The sequence below is a fragment of the Podarcis bocagei genome (assembly GCF_964188305.1).
Source record: "Podarcis bocagei genome assembly, chromosome: 12".
Lineage (NCBI taxonomy): Eukaryota > Metazoa > Chordata > Lepidosauria > Squamata > Lacertidae > Podarcis > Podarcis bocagei.
This window is the reverse complement of record NC_138137.1, coordinates 23,733,705-23,747,701: the sequence shown is the minus strand read 5'-3', so window position 1 is coordinate 23,747,701 and position 13,997 is coordinate 23,733,705. Positions and strand designations below refer to the sequence as shown.

At 43.4% G+C, this 13,997-nt stretch overlaps 1 protein-coding gene across 8 annotated transcripts in view; it reads left to right on the top strand.

Annotated features, from left to right (window-relative positions):
* The window catches only part of CREB5 (cAMP responsive element binding protein 5), a 268,384-nt gene that overhangs the window by 183,372 nt on the left and 71,015 nt on the right, over positions 1-13,997 (top strand). For all 8 annotated transcript variants that reach the window (XM_081164724.1, XM_081164722.1, XM_081164723.1 and 5 more), the window contains 2 exons: positions 8,559-8,685; positions 9,712-9,822. In XM_081164724.1, the coding sequence (XP_081020850.1) occupies positions 8,559-8,685; positions 9,712-9,822 (238 nt within the window). The remainder of the gene's footprint in view (positions 1-8,558; positions 8,686-9,711; positions 9,823-13,997) is intronic.

Below are 13,997 nucleotides of genomic sequence, written 5' to 3'. Positions count from 1 at the left end.
GGGAAACACAGAACACTGTACTGAGAGAGAGAGAGAGAGAGAGAGAGAGAGAGAGAGAGAGAGAGAGAAGTCAGATTCTGATTTTAACCACCTGTTCTGGACACTTGTTGCAGAAAGCAGAACGAATTCTTAGTAACACAAGCATCTTGACCTCATGCAGCCTGAGGCAGATGAGAGTTAAAGTTCACAACATCTGAAGGACACCAGGCTGGACGAAGACTGACCCAGGGGCTTTTTACAACTGCCAAAGCACTGAGGTGTGCCAAGTTATCTTGTTCGTGAGGGGGAAAGTACATATTACACACAAACTAGAAGCCCTTTCAGCTTTCCCCCCCAAAAAATGAGTTGGATCCAGATTTAATCATGCTTAAGAGTAGTTGACCCATGCTTAGAGTAGTTAAGTCCTACTCATTTCAATGTGTGTACAGTGGTACCTCGGGTTAAGAACTTAATTCGTTCTGGAGGTCCGTTCTTAACCTGAAACTGTTCTTAACCTGAAACTGTTCTTAACCTGAGGTACCACTTTAGCTAATGGGGCCTCCTGCTGCCGCCATGCGATTTCTGTTCTCACCCTGAAGCAAAGTTCTTAACCCGAGGTACGATTTCTGGGTTAGCGGAAGTCTGTAACCTGAAGTGTCTGTAACCCGAGGTACCACTGTACTCAAAAGTTGCTGGGAGTCTCAAGTTGGCTGTTCTGTGCATGTCCAGCTTGCAGGCTTTCTGCAGGCATGTGGTCAGCCACTGTGAGAACAGGATGCCGGACTCAATGGGCCAGATCCAGCATACACACCTTATGTTCTTTTTGGAGGGTGGGAAGCTTATTTATTTATTTTTCACACACACAAAATCACAAAAAGACCATAAATTACTTTGTCCATTGGCTTCCCATCCTCCCCTTTCATGGTTTCAATGCCTACCCTCGGATGCGGCATATATTTCGCGTATGCTATTCAATACATCCATTTTAACCTATTTATCTTAATAATTAGCACCGGCGCTCACATTTCAGATGCTTCTCGCGTTTTCATCTTTGCTATAATCGTTCTTTAAATACTCAGTAAAAGGTCCCTGAGGATTTTTTCATCATTTTGGCCTCCAATCTTTGCTGCTAATCTAGCGCATTCCGCATATTCCGCATCATTTTCAAAAGCCGTTCTTTCTGCATTGGAACTCTCATCTTACGTTGTTAAGTTGGGTTCTAACCCATTATTTTTAAGATGACTGGCTGCTTCTTCAAGTGAAAAGCAGCTTCCGGAGGACATGAGTATGAGTGGAGGTGGGTGGGTGCAGTGCTTAACCCATGGGTAGGCAAACTAAGGCCCCGGGGGCACAATCCAGCCCAATCGCCTTCTAAATCCGGCCCATGGACAGTCCAGGAATCAGTGTGTTTTTACATGAGTAGAATGTGTGTTTTTATTTAAAATGCACCTCTGGGTTATTTTTGGGGCATAGGAATTTGTTCATTCCCCCCCAATATAGTCCAGCCCCCCACAAGGTCTGAGGGACAGTGGACCTGCCCCCTGCTGAAAAGGTTTGCTGACCCCTGGCTTAACCCTTTCCTCACTGGCTGCTTGTCGACTCCAAAGCACTGTTTCCCCAGCTGCATTTTCTTCCTCAGGGTTACAGTTGTCAACCTTTCCCATGGGGGCAGGAGCAGCTTGACCGTGAATTTTAGCAGAAAAATGGCTGGTGGGGACAGTATTAAATACAGTGGTACCTCGGGTTACAGACGCTTCAGGTTACAGACACTTCAGGTTACAGACTCCGCTAACCCAGAAATAGTACCTCAGGTTAAGAACTTTACCTCAGGATGAGAACAGAAATTGCGTAGTGTCAGCAGGAGGCCCCATTAGCTAAAGTGGTACCTCAGGTTAAGAACAGTTTCAGGTTAAGAACAGACCTCCAGAACGAATTAAGTTCTTAACCCGAGGTACCACTGTACCTCCTTCCTTGCACAGCTCTTCACTTCAGAACCGCACTGTCCTGAAAATGTTTTTCAGTTAAAGAGCAATGCTTCCTTACACACATTTTAGCTACAGTGAACTCTGTCTGAAATGTTAAAATACCTCTGAACCCCCAAACAAGAATGTTCAAATTCCACTTTGTTCAACCCGGGGGCATAGTTACTTCAGTTTTGTCTGTATATTTATAAATCAATGTAAATAAGAATATGAGTCTGCTTTAATTTACCAGAGCCTTGATGTAACCGATACTCAGAAGTGCAGAGCATTAAGCTTTGTAAAGTGCAATATTACTGCAGGGCACATGTCCAATTTTTAAAACACTATATAGATTGGAGACAGATGAGCTTTTCAGAATTATTTTAAGGCCCATTTTGATTAAATGCCTTAGATGCAGTTTCCAATGGAAATTAATTTCATTGATGTGAAAACAAATGGACTCCAACCCTCAGAATCAGCTGCAAGTTCATGTTCAATGCAGCACTTGAAAGGGAATGGAGCAAGCCCAAATTGTGACTGGGAAGGAACGCAGACTTTTATATGCTTTGCTGCACAAATAGAATCACTTTGTTAAAGCTGCACATTGGAAGGGTTTTGTATACAAGCGAGAGAGTATGTATGCGGTGGGGGGGAGGGAACGGGGGGGGGAATTTAGAAAAGAAATGTACATGCAGAGACCTACGAGGTGTGAGTAAATGCTTTTGTATGCAGGGCTTTAAGGTAGCCTTTTTGCTGCCAAATTGGTTCCCATTCATAAATGATGAACCTTTCTATTAAAATGTTAAACGTACAAGTCAGGTATTTATATCCCCTCAACCTACCGGCAGTCATCGCTTCTGACCTCCCAGATGGGCATTCAGCATTTGTCAGGTGCGATCCATTGTGCTGCTCACAGATCTGTTATCACACAAGTATAGTGGTGATTTCTTTCTGGGGATGGGAATGGAAGAATACAGGGACAAATACCAACTGCTATGGCATGGTTATCCTAATTATTTGCAACAAACGTTGCAGCAGGCAGGCCATGCTATTGGAAAACCCCTTCTTCCTGATATTCCACTATTCCCCCCCCCCCTCAACAGCCAGTTAGCTTTCCAATTAACATGCTCAAAACTCATTGGGCTTTGGGGTGGTAGTTTCCCATTAGCATTTTTTCTAAACAGGATTTTTAGGTCCCCCCCCCAAGCCCTATTGATACCTCCCTCTTGTGCATGGATGGTGCCATTTTGTCCTCATGAGCAACGACTCTCCTGTACTGAATACTGAAAATAGAGCTAATGGTTATGTCGATTTTGGGACTAGTCCCTTCCTCCAACGGCTAAAGATGCTGTACATGGGATTAAGTCTTTTATTTGCTCCTGTTGACTTTGTGAAATAAATTAGGTTCAGAGATAATGACTGGCCCCTGGTCTCCCAGTGAGCTTCATGACAAAGCAGGGAATCAAATCAAGGTCTTCTAGTACAAGCCTGACACCTTGTCTACGACACACTGCTAACACATTTGTGCACTGTTACCAGTGGTGGCTGGTGCCCATTGTGACTGGTAGGGTGAAAAGAAGGGAACTCAGTTGGTAGAACATAAGAATCTTAATCTCAGGGTCATGGGCAAAAGATTCCTGCATTGCAGGGGTTGGACAAGATTACCCTTGTGGTCCCTTCCAGCTCAACAATTCTATGATTCTATGATTTGGTGTAGTCAGAGCCAATGACAGGCAGAAACAGCTACCGTATTTTTCTGTGTATAAGACTAGGTTATTTTCTTGAAGCTTAAAAATTGGGGTAGTCTTATACATGGGTAGTGGTGTGGTTGGATGGGCAACAGGTGGCTGCTGTGAGCTGGAGATTGTCAACGGCATTTTGGCAGGTGATTGGTTGTTGCTGCAAGTTCTGCAGGCTATTGGCTGCTGTGGCAATTGGGTGGGTGATTGGCATTTGCTGTTGGTGAGCATGCAGACGATCGGTTGCTTTTTCGGCAAGCCCCCCCCCCAAAAAAAGCTCAACAACTTTGGGTAATTTCCCGCCATTTTCTCAATTTGGAGTCCCCAAAAAGACTCCATATACATAGGAGCATGGACAAGTACGGTAATTCTGTTTTTGTCCGTCTCCATCCTCTTTCCTGCTGAGTTCTGCAAGGATGACACTGAGATGGAGGATAGGGAGAGGGAGCTGACAGGTTGTATGATCCCCTGGATTGGTTACAAGTGGGGGGAAAGGCAAATGGGGGCTAGCCAAGGGGTGGGGCAGTGCCCCATTGGACCCAATAAACCAGTCTCCTGCAGCTGTCACTTAATCTTCTCAACACACATGTACAATGTGCTTCACAGTTCTTGCTCCCAAGTGGCTTGATTGGAGCCTTGCGGGAGCAGCGAACACTGTGCAACCAGCTCACCTGGATTCCTACTGCTCATTTGGTGATGTTCTAGGTCCTTGCCAAGGATGCTTCTTGTGCTTCCACTTGAGTGCAGTCACGCCATACCCAGTTGGAAGGCACAGGAGACATGTGTGCCTGCTACAAGGATGAGGGACCTGAAGTCCTACAGATGTTGTTGAACCGCAGCTGCCATCATACCTGGCCATTGGCCATGATGGCTGGGGCTAATGGAAACTGGAGTCCACTGATATCAGGAGGGCCACAGATTCCCCATCCCTGGCCTAACAGAAGTCCCAGTTTGTGGTTATTTGGTTTGTCAAAAGTTATGGAAGATAGACCTGGCACAGGAACTCTTTGTTATGGGTACCGGGAAGGGAGGACCATACAGGACCACTTCTCCATCATCAGGCAACTGTCTCTAAAGGAGGAGGAGCTGTAACTCTCACCTTCGCATCCATCATACTGTTGGGGGACAGCGATTGCACGTCCTGTCATCTTTGACATTTTAATTGAAAAGAAAAGCTTAAGCAGGTTTTTAACCTTAAGCAGTGTGTTTTTACAAGTGTATGTGGAGAAATAATCTGTCAGTGCAGAGCAGGCTGGGTGCCACAAGAGTTGGTTTAGTGGCTCAACAATCCCACATTAGCTCACACACCTTGCCTTGTTCCATGCCTCAATAGTTTTTAGTAGAAATGCTTTGCCCAGAGGCATACAATTATTAAGAAAAGGAGACTCTGCTTGCTTAAAGTCTGGAATTATTAGCTCATGGTAACAAGCCTGCACTGGAGAGACTGTTGGGTCTTTGTTTTCATGAGTCTACTGTAATTTGCCTTCTCATTTTAAAGAGGAAAACTTCTGCTTTGTTTGGGAAGTTAATACTGATATACATAATCACTTTGACAATTACTGAAAATATTTGTGCCGTTAAAAACCAGGTTTCAAGGAAAGCTTATGCGCCTTTATACTAAAATTCAACTGTGTGAATCAAGAAAGTGATTTCATTCCAAAATGCCATGTATACCAGATGGGTCCGGGCTTCAAATTAGGCAATAACGTATTTGTATTCTAGGCCTGGGGAAGAAGGAAGATGTAGCTCTTTTCACACACACACATACACACACACACAGAGAGAGAGAGACTACGAATGACATGATGATAATGTATCAATTGCAACATTATTTTTTAAAAGAGCAAGGGGCGCCATTTTCATTGGGAAAATAGTGGCTTGGATGGGGGAAGCAAAAAGGGAAAGTAAGGGTAAAGGAGGATCACATGAACTATTCATGCAAGGGCCTAGAAGAAAAATGTTAATAAACCTTTTTTAGATATGCAAATAATTCAGATGCTGACTGCCTGACATTATTTTAGGTTGCAATAGCAACCTTTCTGCAGGTGGTACAAGAAGGCACCACAGCAGTAGACTTCAAGCTTTGTGGCCAGCCTAGATGGTCTATATCCTCAATGTGATCTGCACAGTACCCAGAACACTTTTGTTGCTTTGCAAATATAATGGAGGTGACCTTTGAGGTTTCACTAATACCAGCTAACAAGGCTCCTCTTCTGAACTTTGCCTCTTCCTTCCAGGCTATTTACTTCTGGATTCCAGAAACGAAATTTCTTGGGTGTCAGGTGCACTGTTTCATTGGACCTGTCATCGTAAAGGCAGAGGGAGCCCGTGTAGTCCCCATGCTTATCCCTGCCAATTTAGACTGTGCGTGCACAATTATTTAATACTTTTGTTAGCGAGCACAGACAAAATTGCGGCCTGAAATTCAAAAGTGTGTGGTGTTTTGTTTTTTCTCCCTCCATCCAGGAAAAACCTGGAAGGTTCCAAGGTGCTACAAGGGGGGGGGGGCTCCCCAACGAAAACAGTAATTTTCCCAACTGCAAAGCAGATGCAGACTTGCAAAGCTAAGCAGAGCCGAGGGTGAGAGTGAGGACAGCAAAGTAGCTTATTTGCTATTTTTTTAATATACACAAATAATTTCCTTTCTACCCGAGACCCCTATTCCCAGGCTCATTAAATCAATTTCAGAAAACATTTTGGCTCTGGAACATGTAAGTAAAATTCCAACCATATGGGCTCTTGAGGATTACCTGTGCGAACGGCAGAAGTCAAGCCAAAACAAGTTTCTGTCAAATGGCCTAACACCTAAGTTTATTATGAAGGTAGAGAGCTCTGTAAAGGGTCTGTAAGCAGTGCAGAAAGGACTGGCTGTGGGGCTCCAGAAAGTTATCTGGGGGCTGCTTGTTTTATGTCAGTCACCTTGAGAATCAGCTCTCCCTTACACAAAAATATAGTTTCATTGAGTCACAAATGTTAGATTTGATTTTTTTTTAAGGCTCAAGGCGATCTGAAAATGCCTTGTTCAGAGGTAGAGTTTAATGCAGTTTAAAGCCATAGCACCGTGAACCCCTTGATGTGCATGCAAAAAAAGGCCTGGGCATACAAAGCAGAATTTGGTTTTGTGTTTCTTCTTTCAGCCAGCAGCTACTCCGAAGCTCAGCATTTCAAGCTGGCCTTTAAGCCAAGAAATGTTTAAATATCAGCTGGTGGTGCGGCTCAGGGTGTGGAGAACAGTCAAGGGAAACAAACTATTTAATTGTCCATATTTTTCAGTAGAACTAATCTGGAAAAAGTTCAGGATCAATAAAGCCTTCAGCGAAAATGCTAGGGCCGTCACGAAAACCCTGAAGCCATCACAGCTTCTTACTATGTCATGCAGAGTCCCAGATTCTGCAAGTGGGCAAAGGGAAGGGGGAAGGGAGTGGGGCAGGGAGGGGAGGCTGCCCAGCCTCTCACTGTGACACAGCCGGACCCACAAGGAAGGGAGGGGGCAGGGCACCAGCTCCCCCAGCCAGTACCACTGAATACACCCAACTATGGTGCTGTCAGGAGCAGTCTAGGGGGGGGGGCAGTTCACACAGCTACACAGGGGCCCTCTGGCAGTCATAGCCCTCAATCACAGAGACTACGTTGCTGGCACAGAAGTGCCATTTTGTAAACATCCAGCCTGGGTACCTCCTCTGACACCCAAGGCAGGCTGATGGAAGCATCACAGTTTTGCCGTATACAGTGGTACTTTGGTAATCGAACAGCTTGGCTCCCAAACAAATTGGCTCCCAAACGCCACAAACCCGGAAGTGAGTGTTGTGTTCTGCAAACGTTTTTCGGAAGCTGAACATCCGATATGCATTTTGCAGATTCCGATTGAGTACAGAAAGATCCTGCAGCCAATCGGAAACCGCACCTTGGTTTTCAAACCATTTTGGGAGTCGAACGGACTACCGGAACAGATCAAGTTCAAGAACCAAGGTTCCACTGTATCATCTAAGGCTCCCCACATATAACCAAGACATTTGCCAATACAGTATTGTCACATACTCCTCTTGGTGACAGGCATTAGGGCAGCTCAGCCAACCCCGCCCTTTTCCTAAATTCCATCAGCGGGGGGGGGGGGGGACTAAGGTAGGTTAGAATTCCCATATTTTCATCTGAGGGATGTTGGAGGATATGCTTAAGTAACAGCTGCAAAATACTCAAGTTCAATATCATTGTACTGAAATTGTTGGTGCTGTTGAATCATACATACTCTGAACGACTTGGGTCCTGGATATTTTGTGGAGCACTAACTCTCCATATTGGCCAGTCTGGATCCCAAGTTCAGTTGAGCGGATTTAAGAACTGAAATTTAGATTTAGAAGAATCATGTTCCTCATGCAAATAAATAAAAAAATATTATTCACTGCTCATATTCAGTCAAAAACAATGCTGAATTCAGAGCACAGTACTGGAGGTTCAAGAAAAATCACCATAAAATAAGGAGATAAGTGCACAATCCTATACGTGTAATATAAGGAAATAAGTGCACAATCCTATACATGCCTACTCAGAAGAGTTTGATGGGATTTACACTCAGAAGAGTTTGCTGGGATTTACACCCAGGTAAGTAAATGTAGGATTGCAGCTTCCTTCTCAAAATTATACTTTTGGGAAACATTTTTCAGAGACTTTGATACAATTAAAAAAATCAAACTGATTATGCATTAAGTCTTCCCCCAAAACTTTCTGCCATCCTTTCCAACTCTGAAATGAGAAAATTTCGCTGAACTTAAAGTTCAAATACCAGATGGGTTTTGAGTTTTGACATTCATTTGAAATTGAGTGTGATCATTTTTTCCTTAATATGTCTCAACTCCTTTTTCTCTCTCCCCTTTTTTGCTAGGCCTGTCCCAGGCTCATTATCGTCATTACTGCAACTACACAACCGGCAACGACAGCCAATGCCTGCCTCTATGCCTGGGACTCTACCAAATCCTACCATGCCTGGTTCCTCTGCCGTTTTGATGCCCGTAAGTATGGCTGCTGTGTGTGTGTGTGTGTGTGTGTGTGTGTGTGTGTGTGTGTGTGTGTGATTGTGTGATTTGATGGTGTTGGTGAATCAAAGTTCTTTTGCCACCTGTCCCCTAGAAAGGCCAGACTTCTTAGAAACTATATTGTTTTCTAATTTAATGTAAATGCCGATTTAAATCAAGTATGCATTGTTTTCAATTTCATTACTTTATCTTTGCATCCGTTAGAAGAAGACAAAAATTAAGAGGTCCGCGCATAGAAACCTCTTGGTATTTTTGTTTCCCGATTCTGTTTGGCTGGTTAATAGCTTAGATTCTGTCATGTTCTTTTTCTCTTCTGTTAAATTTTTGATTGGCTATGTTTGTTACGCCACATAAGAAATATAACAAAAAGTGAATGAATAGAAAGAAACAGTATAGTTTCACTGAAAATAACACCACGCTTTTTAAAGTAAACAATTCTTGAGCATTTCTCCTGCAATGTGATTTTCAGGAACATCATTTTTGTTTTGCTACATGAACTGAGTATTTAAATAACGTTGTGCCGCAGTAGTCTAAGGCAGGCATGTGAATTCCCCACCCCACCCCCCGCTGTCAGATTCAACAGCCCCATTGGGAAAATCCTCCCATTTCCACCCTAGATCATACATTTTATACATATATCTTAAACAAGTTAGTTTGGGCTGCCCTGACAGCATCAGCCATAATTTTATACAGTGATGTTTTAAAAGCCACTTAACCCAGTGTGTTGTTTTCTAAAAGCAAGGGAAAATCATTATTGAAAGTCTCAAGCCTAGGTGACTAATTCGTTCTTCTGGTGAAGAGGCAGTTTTCTATTGATTGTTGGACAAAACAAAGTTACTGGCTATATTTTCTGAAAGCAGATAAATAAAGCCAGCAAAAAGGGATGGCCATCCTGCATGGACACAATGAGCCTCGCTTTTGCCTGCTTGTAGAAAGCCTTTGGGAAATTGATCTTACCTTTCAAATGCCATCTGATTTATTTTGCTCTTTATCCTTCTCAAGATGGAACGACAGATGTCTATGAACACCAACATAATGGGAATGCAAGGCCCAAACCTCAGCAACCCCTGCGCTTCACCACAAGTCCCGCCAATGCACTCAGAAGCCAAAATGGTAAAATATTGAAAACATATTGTATATGTTGTCTGCTGAAAAGATTATTATGCTCTTCGTCTGTTGGCCTCTGAGGACAATCCGAATAATTCCTTTCTGGTCATGTGATTACGTGTCTGCTGCAAACAAGTTCAGAGCATGGCTGACTCAGTTGATTTTTTGTGTCTCAGTTGGATAGGGGTTAGATAGGTTGGTCCAGGCGGTGCCTCAGAAATCATGAGGAAAGATGGAGAGAGACAGCGATTGCCAAGGGTGCAAGGGGCAGGGGAGGTGCCAAGACATCTCCTTGCCAAGGGTGCAAGAAAACCTAGGTACGCCTCTGGATATTGGGCATAGGATATTGCGAGAGGATACTGAGCTGGAATATTTGAACGTTAGCAGTAGAACTGCGTACATGAAAGGTTGCTTTTAGGTGCAAGTTATGAGAGAATATTTGGTGGAGTGGAAGGAGGCGCAAAAATGGTCGGTGCCATTGGGTGCATGTAGAAATGGATGGATATGACACTAGGCTGAAGGAATCCCAGTGAGTTTGCTTCCCAAGTGCCTGAATATTTGATTCTCTTGCCTGCGTGTATCTAATGGTGTGTTTTGTTTAGCTTTGTTCTTCAAAATGAATTCTGAGACCTTAGAATATATATCTAAAAAGTAGAGATGGGTGAACTGCTGGCGCACACAACTTTTCCATAAGCTCACAAAAAGTTCTCTTTGACCCACTTCCTCATTAAACTGTGTTTATATATATATGCATAATACATATTTAAATATATATTTTAAACAGATTGTTTAAAAATCCAATTTAAATTTAAAAAAAAATCTGATTTAAATAAAAAAATCTGATTTAAATAAAAAAATCTGATTTAAATAAAAATATCCGATTTAAATAAAAAAAATCTGATTTAAATAAATAAAAATATCCGTTTTTATTTATTTATTTACAAATCATTGATTTTTATCTACCTTGGTTCAAAGCAGCTGTTCTAGCCACCATGGCAAACTGTCTTGCAACATCAGAAACAAGTGCCACAGTTTAACTGTACAATATTAATTGGGGGGGGGGCGCGGCAGCTGTGGTAATACAGCCTTCCTTTCTGCAACATGGACAAAGTTACGTACAGGTATTCAGCATTATGAATGTGGCAGTAAAAGGAATGGCAAACTGTGGCAGTAGTTTTCTCTTGGCTGCCCAACCCAGAAGGCCTCACTTTGAGGTACTCCCTTGTTCATTCCTCAGAGGAGGGGCACCATCTTGGGCAGCCTGGACCCCCTCAATATTCCATGACTATGGTGTGTACATGTGCCAGCCATATGGCATTTGTGCAAGATGTCAGCACATCACGTGGCGGGCATGCGCACGCTGCACAACAACAGTCCCCTCAATCATGGGGGCAAGCCAACATGCTTGACTTAGAGTAAGAGGAGTTGACAGTGAAGAGCTTTGTCTCCACATGAAAATTGTCTCATTCCATCTCAGGGCTTTTTTTCATCTGGAACTCACCGGAGCTCAGTTCCAGAACCTCTCAAATAGGTGCCTTTCCATCATTATATGTTCCAGTACCTATTTTTCTAGAAAAATAGCACTTCTCCTGCCAACCTAGCAGTTCGAAAGCATGAAGTGCAAGTAGATAAATAGGTACCGCTCCAGTGGAAAGGTAAACGGCGTTTCCGTGCGCTGCTCTGGTTTGCCAGAAGTGGCTTAGTCATGCTGGCCACACAACCCGGAAGCTGTTTGCCGGCTCCCTCGGCCAGTAAAGCAAGATGAGCACTGCAACCCCAGAGTTGTCCACGACTGGACCTAACGGTCAGGGGTCCCTTTACCTTTACTTTACTTATTGGGCTAACGCTGTGGACTTCCATACGATCTAGGCTCGCTTGTGCTAGTGTCAAGTTCTTCTTCTTATAAGTCTGAAACTACAAGAAGCACATACAGTGGTACCTTGGTTTAAGAACAGCTTAGTTTATGAACAACTTGGATTATGAACGCTGCAAACCCAGAAGTAGGTGTTTTGGTTTGTGAACTTTGCCTTGGAAGCCGAACATGTTGAGTGTGTTCCATTCGTAAATTAAGAGCCCTGCTGCTATGGGAAAGCTCTCCTTGGTTTAATAATGCTTTGGTTTAAGAACGGACTTCCGGAACGGATTAAGTTTGTAAACCAAGATACCACTGTACATAAAAGTGTTTTCAGGATTCTGATACAGCATTTCTGAGCAGAAAATCGCCTCGGTTGATCAGGGGAGCTGTAGTCTATACCAATACAAAATGGCATTAATAAGTGGGAGACAGGCAGCTGGTGCCTAGCGTTTCATATTGTCACCACATGCTTATAACTGCTTATTGCCGATTTGAAAGAAAGCCGCAATGTGTGCTTTTGAAGTTACTGTTGTTCGCCACAGGAGGCGGAGGAGGGAGGCCTTTTGCCTGCCAGTAGATACGATGCGCACTTATGGTAGACATGAACGGTCACATCTTTAACTCAATATAAATTTCAGCTAGGCAGCCAACCAAAGTCTTTTTAACACCTCAGCTGAAACCACACTCTGTAAACATGCAGTTGGTTGGCTTAAAGCAGCAGATGTAGCCAAAAGAGTTGGCAATGGCAGCCAAACTAAATCTGTGGTCAAGGTTTTTTTTTCTCTGCTGTGTGCCATACCGTAATCGTGATGTGCCAAATAGCAACAGCATCTCCAGCCCAGCTTATTAAATCTTTCTGGATTAGGCTGCCGGCAAGTGTTCCCCCCCCCCTCTCTCTCTAACCCAAGCACTGTTGAGCCAAGCAAAATACTCCTTGGCTGAAGAAGAAAAAACACAACATTGGCATCTCTTTCAGAGGCATACATTTCTACTGTTACTTTGCCTCCCCCCCCACACACTTTTTTTAAATAGAACTCTGAGGCTTTAAAACCGAAATTATTGATACATATGGTGAGAATTCTGTTCTTTAATACGTGCAATTAAGTGGATCGCTTTTTAATCTGAGTAAATTTGTTTTGGCTTCAGAGTCAGATTTGCAAAGGTGTTCCTCTGGCAAGCTTTCCCCCCAGCAGATAATTCCAAGAACCGGCATACAACAGGATGCCATTAACCTGTGGACTTAATTACTTTTTGATAGAAGTAGTGTTTAAAAGAATTATAATATGCATTTATGTGCATTAAGCATACACATGCACCAGTCATTCATACAATTTCCCTAAATAGGCTGTGCATTATAAACTGATTATAAGCTAAGTCCGAAAGCTGTGGTTATTACAAATATCAGTGCTGGGAGTCTTCTTTTGCTTTGGATCGTAGAATCTTAGAGTCGGAAGGGACCTCAAGGGTCATCTAGCCCAACCCCCTGCAAAGCAGGAATCTCAGCTAAAGCATCCATGACAGAGGGCCATCCAACCTCTGCTTAAAAATCTCCAAGGAAGGAGAGTCCACAACCTCTCAAGGGAGACAATCCCACTGTCGAACAGCTCCTACTGTCAGAAAGCTTTTCTGAATGTTTAGTCAGAATCTCCTTTACTGTAACTTGATTCCATTGCCTTAAGTCCTACCCTCAAGAGCAGAGGCTATCCGATCTCCTCTCAGTCTCCTCTTTTCCAGGCTAAATGTACCCAGATCCTTCAAGTGTTCCCCGTAAGGCTTATTTTCCAGATCCTTGTTCATCTTGGTTGCCCTTCTCTGCATACATCCTGTTAGTCAACATCATTCTTAAATTGTGGTGCCCAGAATTAGACGCAGTGTCCCAGGTGTATCAAGGCAGAATAGAGTCATACTATTACAGTGGTACCTCGGGTCACAGACGCTTCATGTTACAGACGCTTCAGGTCACAGACTCCGCTAACCCAGAAATAGTACCTCAGGTTAAGAACTTTGCTTCAGGATGAGAACAGAAATCGTGCAGCAGCAGCAGGAGGCTGCATTAGCTAAAGTGGTACCTCAGGTTAAGAACAGTTTCAGTTTAAGAACGGACCTCCAGAACGAATTAAGTTCTTAACCCGAGGTACCACTGTACTTCCCTTTCTCTAGACACTATACTTCTGTTGGTACAGCCTAGAATAGGGTTAGCTTTTTTTGCTGCTGCATCGCACTGTTGGCTCATGTTAAGCTTGTGGTCCAAGGCTTACAGTACAAGCCTTCACATATTTACTCAGAAATGAATTCTAGCAAGTTCAATGGGGTTTGATCTCAGGTC